This window comes from Gossypium raimondii, chromosome 12 (assembly GCF_025698545.1).
Source record: "Gossypium raimondii isolate GPD5lz chromosome 12, ASM2569854v1, whole genome shotgun sequence".
In the NCBI taxonomy this organism is placed as follows: Eukaryota; Viridiplantae; Streptophyta; class Magnoliopsida; order Malvales; family Malvaceae; genus Gossypium; species Gossypium raimondii.
Genome location: NC_068576.1, coordinates 13,683,258 through 13,695,152, shown reverse-complemented (window position 1 = coordinate 13,695,152; position 11,895 = coordinate 13,683,258). Strand labels below are relative to the sequence as shown.

Genomic DNA, 11,895 nt, shown 5'->3' with positions numbered 1-11,895 from the left:
AGAATCCTTGAAAAGCGATATTGCTTGATTCAATCTCTTCTCCAAAAATAAAAACAAGATTGTCTACACAAAATCCTCAAAAATATTCAAGCAAATAATTAATATATTTTGGTTAAACATGCCAACAAATAAGGTAAGTTATAAAACATGTGCAGTGCCAAATGCAATGGCCACTACTCCTAAAACTTATCTTAACATATGGTTTATTATAGCTAAGGTTATTGACCCTTATAATACCCATCATAGCTTCAGTTTGTTGTCAAAGTTCCCTTAATCAAATCGGACTACTCAACGAAATCATGTTGATCACACGGTTACCACCTATATCCATTATTGTACATGATAGAGTTATATTTTCAACAAGGAAAATAAAAATAAGAGCAAATACAGTAAAATAAAATAACTATACAATAAAATTAAAGCACTTTCTAACTTGCTTATCTTTTAACTAATATTGCTTTTCTAAAAAAAATTAACTTAATAATTCTTTTACATCGTTACAATCCCCAACAATGGTGCCAACAATTTGAACTTAATAATTCTTTTACATCGTTACAATGGTGCCAACAATGGTGCCAACAATTTGACCATGCTATGGTGTACGAACACCAACCAGACAAATTTACACAAAATATATAAGAATGGAAATGAGGCTTTAACTGTAAGTATCATAGGTCAATTGTAGTATTTATTTGTTACAATGGAACACAAAATTTTTCGAGTATCAAACACAATGGATTGTCAAAATTGGTAAATGGTGTTATCAAATTAATTATTCCGGAGCAATTATCAACCGAATCAATTCACAAATTAATAGTGCAACCAAAAAGAGAATTAAGGTAAAACTAATTCTAAAATTAACATTTGTTTACTACTTCTAATTAATATTACCCTCTCGGTCTCATCCAATTAATTGTTACCACCTAGGCTCTCCTCTTAGTCTCATTGCTCGACACATTTATACCAAATCATTATGCGAAAAATTCTTTTCTCGGTCTTATTTGTCTAAATGTTCTACTAGAGTTGTCAATTCTAGTATTTTAAGAAGTTTGGAAAAAATGAATAAACACCCAATCGAATATCAATAAAAACTTAATCAAATAAAAAATTAATCCATGCAAGATAATCATAACAACACATGTTTCATTCCAATTCTCATAAAAAATTTCTATCAAAAACTTGATGAACAAAATATAAAAATGAGAAAGGAGAGAAATGCTCATTGATAAATTGGGTTAAGTGCATGTAACATCTCGCCCGACTAAGCCCTAGTATGCAGGTGTTATTTTAGGAGTAAGAATTTCAAAATAGGTTTTGAGTAAGTAAGGTGTTGGATTTAACTAAGAAGTTGAAGTCTATGGGTACGCCATTGGGCGAAGTCTTGGTTAGGCGAACAAGTAGGAGGAAAGTAGTAGCGTGGTTCTATTCGCCCAAATGATACTTTGGCGAATAGATTGGGCGAACTGTTAAGACTGGGATATTGAGTGAAAATGTCTCAGAAAGTGAGACATCTATAGGAGTGGAACTTAGTAAAATGTTAAGGAATTTCGAGTAATCGGGATATTGCCGAAAGACATTTTATTCCAAGTTTGGCTAATTAAGGTGCTGGTTATATTCTAATGAGATGGTTAGGAACGAACGATGGACTTGACCCAAAAATATTTATGTAATACATATAATTGTGGATTGTTGTACACATTTCCTTACAACTGTAAACCACCCATATGAAAAATAGAATAGGATTTTGACACGTGTTAAGTTTTCATAAGGACAAAGGTTGTATATTTAGACAATCAAGATTGAGAAATAAGAGTTTTCCCTCTTCTTTCTTCAAGAAATATTTTTTTGTCTAGATTTAAAGAAACCTAAATCAATTCCTTTGTTCACGGAAGCTAAGTTGTAGGTCTGGATCCCCATTGATGAGTGCTTCATGCCAAGTAATTGTTGTTGGTCATTCAATGAAAGTTTGAATCTAGAGTTTGGAGATGAAAAAAAAGGGGTGAAAGTCAAGTGAGTCCTCAGATTGACTCTTGCATGTGCATTATGCGTTTCAAAAACTTCTATGCTAAGTGACCAAATCGTGAAATTGAAACTCTTAAAGTATGAAGTTGATAATCTAAGTACAGGGCATGAATTTGAATGATTATGGTGTGTATATGAGTTTGAAAGCATGATTATGTCTGCTATAAGTAAGTCATTGAATGATGGGTTTATGCATGGTGAGTCTATGTCTATCTCCGAAGTTGTCTAAAGGGGTCCGTCAAGACTGTAAATACGAATCTCTGAAAAGAAAAATCCGTGGCCATGACATTTCAAATGAAATGACCATATCGAGTAAGACATAGCTGGGCTATTGCGTTATATGAGAACAACTAAATGAATGTTATCATCTAATGGGGTTTTTGTGCAACCTAAGCGATGAAGGGAAAACCTCACGTAATGCGAGTTTAGCCAAATCCCTTTTGTAAATATGGAAAAGGAAGAAACACCTTTGTGGCAGTCTTTGTAAAGGAAGCCTTTGTGACAATATCTGAAAAGGGAGTCTTTGTGACAATCTCTATAAATGGAGCTTTTGTGGCAAAATCTATAAAGGATGCCTTTGTGGCGATCTCTATTAAAGGAAGCGTTTATGACTATCTCTGAAAAGGAAGACCTTTGTGGCGCAGTCTAAAAGAATGACCCTTGTGGCAACCATCTGAAGGGAATGCCTCTATGGCAGACCATGAACGAAAGGAAAGGAATTTTAGGTGATCTCTGAAAGAACGGCGTATACGGTATCCTAAAGGAATAATATGTATGGAAAACTCTGAAAGTAAGGCCCTATATGGAATGTTAAGGTGAATCCTGCATAGTAATAAGGTACGAACAGTGAAGCTGGAATGTCCCAGAGTACGCGATGAATCAAGAGTATTTTGTTTGTATGGTCCTCTGAAATAGGAATGATTAAGGAACTAGGTAAGGGCAAAGGAGTATGTGAATGAGGTAATGGATCTGCGAGAGATAAGTGATTATCTCAAGGAAAGGTATAGCTTTTGTGGCTTAAGGAATGGTTCCGTTGAGATATTTTGGCATGGTTAGCATAAACTTAAGACATGAACAACGAAGTTGGAACATGCTAGAATGAGGGGACTTGAAGATCAAGTTGATTAACAATATTTAATCTGTACGGAACTTAGAATAAGAATGACTAAGGGACCTTAAAAAGGGGTAAGTAAAGAATGTAAGTAATGTATCAATGGACGAAGGGTAAAGCATGACTTAAAGGTACGGTATGATTTCTACGATATGAATGATAGAATTCTAGAATTTGCACTCGTCAAAGACAAGTAGCCGAACAAAGAACAATGAGAACAATGAGAGGATCAATAAAGTTATCAGATGCGTTGCATAAGTACAAAATAGGTAAATGAGGTTTAAACTCACTAAGTTCTCATGAACTTACCTCAGTGTTTTATATTACAGGTAAGCAAATTGGGTCTACGCCAGGAAGGAATATGCCAAGGTTACACCCAAGATGACTAAAAAGTATATTATGCATATAGGACGTATTGGCAGCACATTTGTAGATAATATTATCGCTAAGAACTAATATGCTTATAACATATAGAATAATGTAGTTAAGTTACATTAGTCACTTGTAAGTCCTCTCTATTTGAAAAGTCTTGTACAATGGTTGTAATTATTTACAGTACGCCTAGTTGTAGATTATTTGGAACAATATTCTTAAATAAGATGTAAAAGCCCAACTTTTGTATGTATAGTTTTATGTAAGTCTGTAGTAGAGGTGTAACTCCTGAGATCCAGATCCAGTGAATCGGATCGGGTTAAGGGTATTACAGTGCAACAATATTGAGTATTCTTCGATCATAAAGTTTTGACATTGAAATAGAAAAATTACACATAATAAAATAAAGATCTAATCTACTAAGAAACTTGGAAAGAAAACTATGCACTAATCTATCCCTAAAATTATCATCTATCACTTACTCTCCTCTCCCAAAAATAAGATTAAAAGTTGGTTTATATAGGAAATAATTAAAAGACTAAAATGTGCTTAATGTTATTATAATTCCTAAGCTTAAATTAAAGAATGATTGCTAAATGCCCTTGAAAACTCAAGCCAATGCCCTTGGAATCATCGTGACGCCGCAACATCGGTTGCTTTTTGTCACGATGTGAGGTTGTGACATCGCAGTGTTAAGTGTTTCCATATCGCGATAAAACTATCTATTTGGGTTCCCATGCATCTGTCTTCAATATTGTGACTTCAACGACTCGTGGTCGCAACCTCAATTATAATTCCACCTTAAAGAGACATTTTCAATTCTCAATTCATCCTATATAACCACATAACTTTCTCTAGTTACAAAAAATCATTGAAACCCATAAATGACTTGAAAAATATGTAAAAATGACTCGACACACACTTGTGCTACTTAGACACTTAAAAACACTAAATGAAACTAAAACATTTCAGTTCTACTTGAAAACATGCTAAAATGTATGCAAAGGAGTAGCAAATATGTGTACTAAATATGACAAATTAGTTACCTTGGTAGTTCCAGTTCATGGGGATCTATTAGTAAGAGAGAGATACTTGATGTTGCAATTAGAGGTGCTTTAAGTTCTAGAAGGAGTGACTCTTAATGGGCAAATACATGTTTTTTTTCTCTTTTCCCCACAAACAATTTCATTGTTAATACAAGGATTATTAATGGAGGTCTTTGTGTGGAATGGAGGCAATTTACCTTATAGTGTCAAGAGTTGTTAAGTCTTTATTACAAATATTTTGTGAGGTCTACGTAGAGATTTAGTAGTGGTGGATAGCTTGGCCTTTCCTAGAGAAGAAGAAAGGGTTTTTATAGCAATTTGGAGCTTGTTGTCAGTCTTATCGAATAAAAACTCTACCACCTAGGTTTCAAGAGTAGAGTGGCGAGAAATAAGGTCAAGAAATGTTGGAGTTAACTTGATATGACTAATTAAATCAAATCAAAGTTTTGTTTTGGAGAATTAGTATTAGAAAGGTATAGAGTGACAAATATTGGTCTTCTTGAGGATTTCTTTAAGGTTAAATGAGTCTATTTCTAGTGAGTTCCTTTGACAAAATGATTGTGCAAAGAAAAGTTTATTTGGGAATGTCTCTTGAGAGGGATTTTAGGTAGGTTTAATGATACACATGTTATCCCTATTTAAAAATAAATTTCTAGAACAATATTTTAAAAAGATCAATTTAAATTCATTATTATCTCTATTCATTTCTTCAAAAATCAATTCATCTGAATAAGAGAGTAGCTTTAATTATTTTTGTTATATCCTTATCTCAATTTGAACCGATTGGACCCTCCATTGGACCATTTAGGGTCCACTGAGTGACATAATTAGGTAGGAACCCCTAGTTACCTATAAATACCCCAAGGATCAACATAGTAGGGGGACTCCTCTCCACTCACAAAATCCTAACACATTAAGTTTTGAGCCTTCTTTGCCTGAGTCCTTCTACCTTTCTGACTCTTAGCCTTAGAGTAGGTGAACCAACCTTCTTTGACGCCACTCCCTTTCCTCATTTTCCAGTTCCATTGATACCACATAGCAGCAATTGTCATTAACTTCTTTATGCCATTTATAAGTAATGTCTAAATCTTGGTTTTCTAATATAAATAACAAATTGCTAATGATAAGGTTATGTACACGACATATATACACAATAAATTGATGACAAACTTAAGAAAACAACCAAACAACAAATAAATTATTAAAAGGTTTATTTATCAACGTCAAAGTAACCCAAAAGCGAAGGACCTACTACGTGAAACAGGTTCCCCTCATAATTAATTAGCACGTTGGGTTGCTTAGTTAAAAAAGGCAATTTGCTTTAAGCCTTTGTTTAAGGCATTTTAAGTAATATAGATGAATCATGTACCCAAAACAAAAAGTAATATAAATGAATAAAGCAAATATAAAACGTTATTTTTATTAGCAAGTGTTAGGTATAGTGTTAATGTATATTACACTTTTAATAAAAGAATGTATATTTAAATATTAGAGATGACATTATTAAAAGGATAACCATAAATTTCGAATATAGACGTGTAAAAAGGATATAAGAATACTAAAAAATAAAATGATGTTTTTATGGATTAAGTTTTAGATTAGTTGGTGTCCCTTGTTATTCTAAAAACATGAATTTGTTTTATTTAAGTACATTTTCCTCTTATTTAAAGGTTGATGAAGGATTATAAATATTTAATACAAGGTTATTTAAATCAGGTCGAATCAGTTAGTTGGACTGAGGGCAAGTCGAAATACTAGTTCAGAGGAAGATATTGAATCGATTAACCCAAGAACCAGTACATGTTGATTCAATCGGGCAAAAAGCTGATTGAATCGAGCAATTAAAACTGATTTTGAATCTCTTTATTTTTATAATTTTTTAATGATTTACGGATCGAGTGAATCGACGAACTGACGTCCTATTCAATTCTAAAAACTTCAATCCTATAATTAACTTTAATTTTATTTATATATTACTTTAATTGGGTCATTAGATACTGATTAACATTTCTCATATGAAATAATTTGGAGTACTATATAAAGAAAGAGAAGGTGACGAAAAATAAAAACCTTCTCTCAAGATCTCAAGAAGCTGACCAAACTGAACATGAAGAAGAAGAAGAAAGTGCGGTAAGCCAGTGAACGACACTTGTCTTCACTCCAACAAAATTTTTGTTTTTATAAATAAAAAATAATTTCATTAAGAATTATTAATAAATCATTTATATATCCGCAGTTTGTTTTGGGTATGGTCTGTCCAACTGTTACGCTATTCCTGGACTGAATAGCGATTTTAGGCTCTACTCTCGTCGTTTTCTTTGCTTCTTCGCTCTTTTCAACACTTTTAAATTAACATTTTATAATATAAAATGATCTTTTTTTACTGTATAAATAAACAAAAAAGCTTGCGATGTAAAAACCCATGTATACATGCAGGCATTTGTGTCTTGTTCGCTTTGCTTTCAAGTTTCCCGCTCTGTAACTTGGAATAAACAAAGGGTATTCAAAGAAATTTCCTTTTCTTTTCCTTTTTTTTTTTGCTTCTTTATCTTTCCACATCTTTGATTTCGTTTGAGAGTAATTTCAATGGCTATTGCTTTGTTTTCTTATCTCTTCCTTTTTTTTTTGTCTGCATTGTTTCTTTCGGGTCATGGAAATATTAGTAGTAGCAAAAGTGTAGATATTGTTGCATTGCTGGTTTGTTTTGTTTTGGGATTTTGATTCTTTAAATCCAAGAAAAAAAAAAGATGAATACAAGAGTCCGCACCACTCTTCAGTCCATGAAAGCTCCTTTAAATCATGACAGACACCACAATAAAGTAACTTCTCTCTTCTCTTTTCCCTCTTTTTTTGCTTTTTCTTTTTTCTTTTGACCTTTTATTGGTTTTTACAAGATTTGAAGATTTGGGTTTTTGTTAATGGTTAGTTTGAGTGTCCAAAGATTGATTATTTGGGGATTAAAAGTTCAAACTTTGAAGAAAATTTGGGTTTTTGAAAATTTTGGAATTTTGCTATATTATTGCTAGTGTCATAAAAAGAGAAGTAGGGAAGCACTTTTGATCCTAAAATCTGAGGTCTGTCCTCACACTTGTCTCAAGGAAGGAATAGTGTCTTCTTTAAGTTTCTTGCTTTCAATTATTTCTTTGTATAAATATTTTTTATATACTTAAATTTATCCTTTTTTTTCTTTGGATTACTCAAAGAAGGAGAAGATGGAGAAGTGTCAGGGAAGTAGAACACTTGGTACCAGCAAAGCTGTAACAAATAGGAGAAGATCAATCAGGGAAAAGAAAATAGCCTTATTACAAGATGTAACCAAAATTTATACACTCTTTTGGTCTATTCAATTGATTTTCTCTTGGTTTCTATTTGCGGTTTTTCAACAAATTTTGTGGTGGTATTGGTATAATTTGCAGGTTGATAAGCTAAAAAGGAAGCTTAGACATGAAGAGAATGTGCATAGAGCTTTGGAGAGAGCTTTTACTAGGCCTTTAGGGGCACTTCCTCGGCTTCCTCCTTACTTACCTCCATATGTAAGTCTAACTTAACTGCATGCTACATTTGAGGAAGAAATTCTTGGAAAATTTTTTCTAATACTTGAAAAATGGAAACTTTTACATGTTTTATGTAAAATTTGTTTTTTGAGAGTGAATTGGTTTATCTTTTCTGGGGATTGTAGACATTAGAGCTCCTTGCTGAAGTAGCTGTTTTGGAAGAGGAGGTTGTTAGGCTTGAAGAGCAAGTAGTGAGTTTTAGGCAAGGTCTTTATCAAGAGGCTGTCTATGCATCTTCCAAGAGGAATGTAGAGAATTTGAATGAATCCACTGTTGAGCAGTCTCCGGTTCGAAGTTCAAAACACCAGCGATCGAAGTCTTTGTCTGTAAACGAGATGAGTTTGGTACCAACCATTGCCAGGTCTCAGCCATCTCTTTCCAGAAGTGTTTCAAGCAGAAAGATGTTGCCTCCGGATACTATTTACGATCGAGCTGGACAGTGCTTTATCAGGCCAACAAATGGTAAACAAGCTTCCACAAAATTCAATTCTGCTTCCGGAGACGTAAGAGGAAAAGAAAACCAATCATTTGCCAATGCTGTAAAGGATAAACAATCTCCAGACAAGAAAGTATCCAACATTGTGACCCCAGTAAAGAGACTTCCAACCAAGCTTGACTCAGCAGACAAATATCTGGATCCTCTGAAGGTGCAGGTATGTACTAATTTCTGGTTAAAAGAACAGTAGTTTTCCACTTCATTATGGTTTTATAAATTGAGGTTTTTTTACCGTCCAGCTAGATGGTAGATTAGTAAAGCAAGAAAATGCACAAGCAAGCCCTTCTAGTTCTACAGATGATAAGGTATCAGAAGTTGATAGTGCACCAAACAAAATTTCTGAAGACATCGTAAGGTGCTTGTTTAGAATTTTTGCAAGGTTGAGCACCTTGAAAGATAAAGCTGCGGAATCCGGGACTTTACCTAGAGAAAGTGAGGTCCGAGACCCTTATGGTATCTGTTCAGATTTGAAAACTAGAGATATTGGACCCTATCAACATCTTTGTGCAATTGAAGTGAATACAATTAACCTAAACCGGAGTACAAATGCTTTGTTTCTGATCCATAAACTAAAGTAAGTTATTGGGTTGGTTTCCCTTCCATAATATGTTAACTGTGACATTTCTATTCAGCCTGTCTCTATGATGATGATTTCAGGTTTCTTCTTGGGAAGCTCGCGTCTGTCAATTTAGAGGGTCTCAGCCATCAGCAGAAGCTTGCATTCTGGATTAACACTTATAATTCCTGTATGATGAATGTAAGAAATTCGTTTTTTTGTTGAACATTTTAATACATTCCAGAATGAAGAGAAGTTTTCTGAACTTAATACGCAAAAAGCAAGAGCATAACACTTACGTAATGGTTCTGTTAGGCAATTTTGGAGCATGGGGTTCCTGAGTTGCCTGAAAGAGTTGTAGCACTAATGCAAAAGGTATGTGTCATCCATATTTGATGTTACTAAGATTTGTCAGGGATGCTATTATCGATGCCATTTTTTTTTCTATGCCCATCATAAGCTGCTAAAAACACTTACTGTGCATTTTATAGCCCTCACCATATTAGACAATGGTTGCTACAGCTATATTTGAAGTATTGTTGACATCTGCTTTTGGACAATTTGACTTAAAATTTGTCAATTTTTATGGCTGCTTCAGGCTACAATAGTTGTGGGAGGCCACTTACTAAATGCAATAACAATTGAGCATTTCATATTAAGGCTGCCTTTCCATTTGAAATTTGTAAGTAAAAAAAAACTGTTCATCTTTCTTTTATATATACTTCTGTAGGGGAGAGGATAGAATTCATTGTGCTTTTAAAATTTGATATTGCTAACTGGATTATTACCCCTTTTTCTCTCTTTCTATTAAAGACCTGTCCTAAAGCTACAAAAAATGATGAGGTGAAAGCACGCAATATATTTGGTCTCGAATGGTCCGAACCTTTGGTTACATTTGCTCTTGCATGTGGAAGCTGGTCATCTCCTGCTGTAAGTTGGCTTCAAAATCAATCTCCTTTCGTAGATAGTCAGAAACATTCATAGTTAACAATGATCAAACATTAATCACGTTCTTTCTTCAAGTGCTGAAATGTGGGATTTGGTAATGAAGGTGAGAGTATACACGGCGGCTCATGTCGAAGAAGAGTTGGAAACAGCTAAGAGAGACTACCTGCAGGCAGCGGTGGGGATTTCAAGAACAAACAAGTTAACAATACCAAAGCTATTGGATTGGTATCTGCTTGACTTTGCAAAGGATTTGGAATCATTGCTGGATTGGGTTTGCCTGCAGCTACCAAATGATGTGAGAAATGAAGCAGTGAAATGCTTAGAGAGAAATGGGAAAGAGACCCTTTCACAGCTTGTGCAAGTAATGCCTTACGATTTCAGTTTCAGACTGCTTTTACAGCGGTGAGAACTATATTTCGCAACCGATGCTTTTATCAGCAAAGTGTTCAGGAATTTGGGGTTGGTGAGATATTTATACTGAACTACTAATATTAAAACTAGACACAGTTAGGAGTACATATGGAATCTAGCATCTGTAAAGTAAAAAGAAAAATGAAGGGAGATGAATAACTGGTTTTATTACTTGGCAAACATTGACTTTGGGCTGTGGTGATTGGTTCATTGAAATTAATTTTTCAGATTATTTATGTTGCATTTTTTGTGCCTTTGGTTCTTTTACTCTTTCAATTGATTTTCAGAGGATGTTGGCTGTGAGGACAAAAAAAGTTTGTCACGGTTTGGCTATATAAACTGTAGTCATATATATATTTTTAATTTGGTACTGAATTTTTTTTTTCCATTTTCTTACTTAAAATGCTAGTGGGGAATAAAATAAACTTGTGAGAAATTAACTGAAGGTTTCATGACGTGTAATTATGTTTTTTAAAATTATATTTTGATATACAAAAGAGTTAGAAGCAAATTAATTTCAAGAATACAACAAAATTTAATAATTTTTTGTGTTTTGCATTGATGAGAATAATCCATTGAGTATTGAGTGAGCATAACAAGATTCTCAAATTCTATAAAGAATTGCAACAATTCTTCATGTAATAATTTTTAATATTAGAAGATGGAAGAGAACAATAAAATTTGTTCTGAATTTTGATATGTCATACAAATGAAATTTTACTTTTATTTATAAAAGTTCTCATAAATCATAAATCATTGTAAAGACAAAACTATATTTGAGTAATATTTATTAACAATCAACACAATTATTTGAATAATAACTTTTGCTAATATCTGCATTACTAGGATGTATCATCAGAACTTGTGGTGGTTTAGCCTTTGATTTTTTCCTCTTAGATATAGATGCTATATTAATGGATGATAAAGCATTACTCTTGTTTTACTTGTTTTTCTTTATGCTCCGAGTCCTATAGTTAGCTATGTTATCGAATAGGGGTATATAAGATTAGATTTTCTTTTTAATTTTAATCTTATACAAATAGATGCTATAGTAATGTATGATAAAGAAAAAATAAATAAATAAAGTAACATAACTTTTAAGTAACAAAAGATAACTTATCACTTTTCTAGGTATTATAATTTTGGTTACTTATAATTTTTATTTGTAACTATTAGAACATTATATATATTAAGAATGTTCCAACGGTTTCTCTCATTTTCAAAATATTCTAAATTTTGATAATCTTGAAAATCAATTGCATAAATAAAGGTTTCTTACGATTGAACCTTCACTTAGTGAAAATACGTTAAGGTTAATTGAAATTGTATGGTAAACTATATTTTGAACCAATTATTTCATTTGATTAATCGAACACATA

The 11,895-nt window shown here is 33.1% G+C and overlaps 1 protein-coding gene across 8 annotated transcripts; it reads left to right on the top strand.

Moving 5' to 3' along the window:
• Positions 1-6,632: 6,632 nt before the first annotated feature.
• On the top strand, positions 6,633-10,759 carry LOC105763353 (hypothetical protein). 8 transcript variants are annotated; one of them, XM_012581570.2, is made up of 10 exons: positions 6,633-6,681; positions 7,755-7,862; positions 7,968-8,084; positions 8,231-8,758; positions 8,841-9,175; positions 9,259-9,358; positions 9,473-9,532; positions 9,756-9,839; positions 9,971-10,087; positions 10,209-10,759. In XM_012581570.2, exons 2-10 carry the CDS (start codon positions 7,764-7,766, stop codon positions 10,509-10,511), a joined length of 1,743 nt encoding a protein of 580 aa, XP_012437024.1. In that variant the 5' UTR covers positions 6,633-6,681; positions 7,755-7,763; the 3' UTR covers positions 10,512-10,759. The 8 variants fall into 8 exon arrangements, with proteins under 8 accessions (XP_012437024.1, XP_052481758.1, XP_052481756.1 ...); XM_052625798.1 differs by having other exon boundaries at positions 6,635-6,681; positions 7,758-7,862; XM_052625796.1 differs by lacking the exon at positions 6,633-6,681 and adding an exon at positions 6,785-7,050 and having other exon boundaries at positions 7,758-7,862.
• The last annotated feature ends 1,136 nt before the right edge of the window (positions 10,760-11,895 follow it).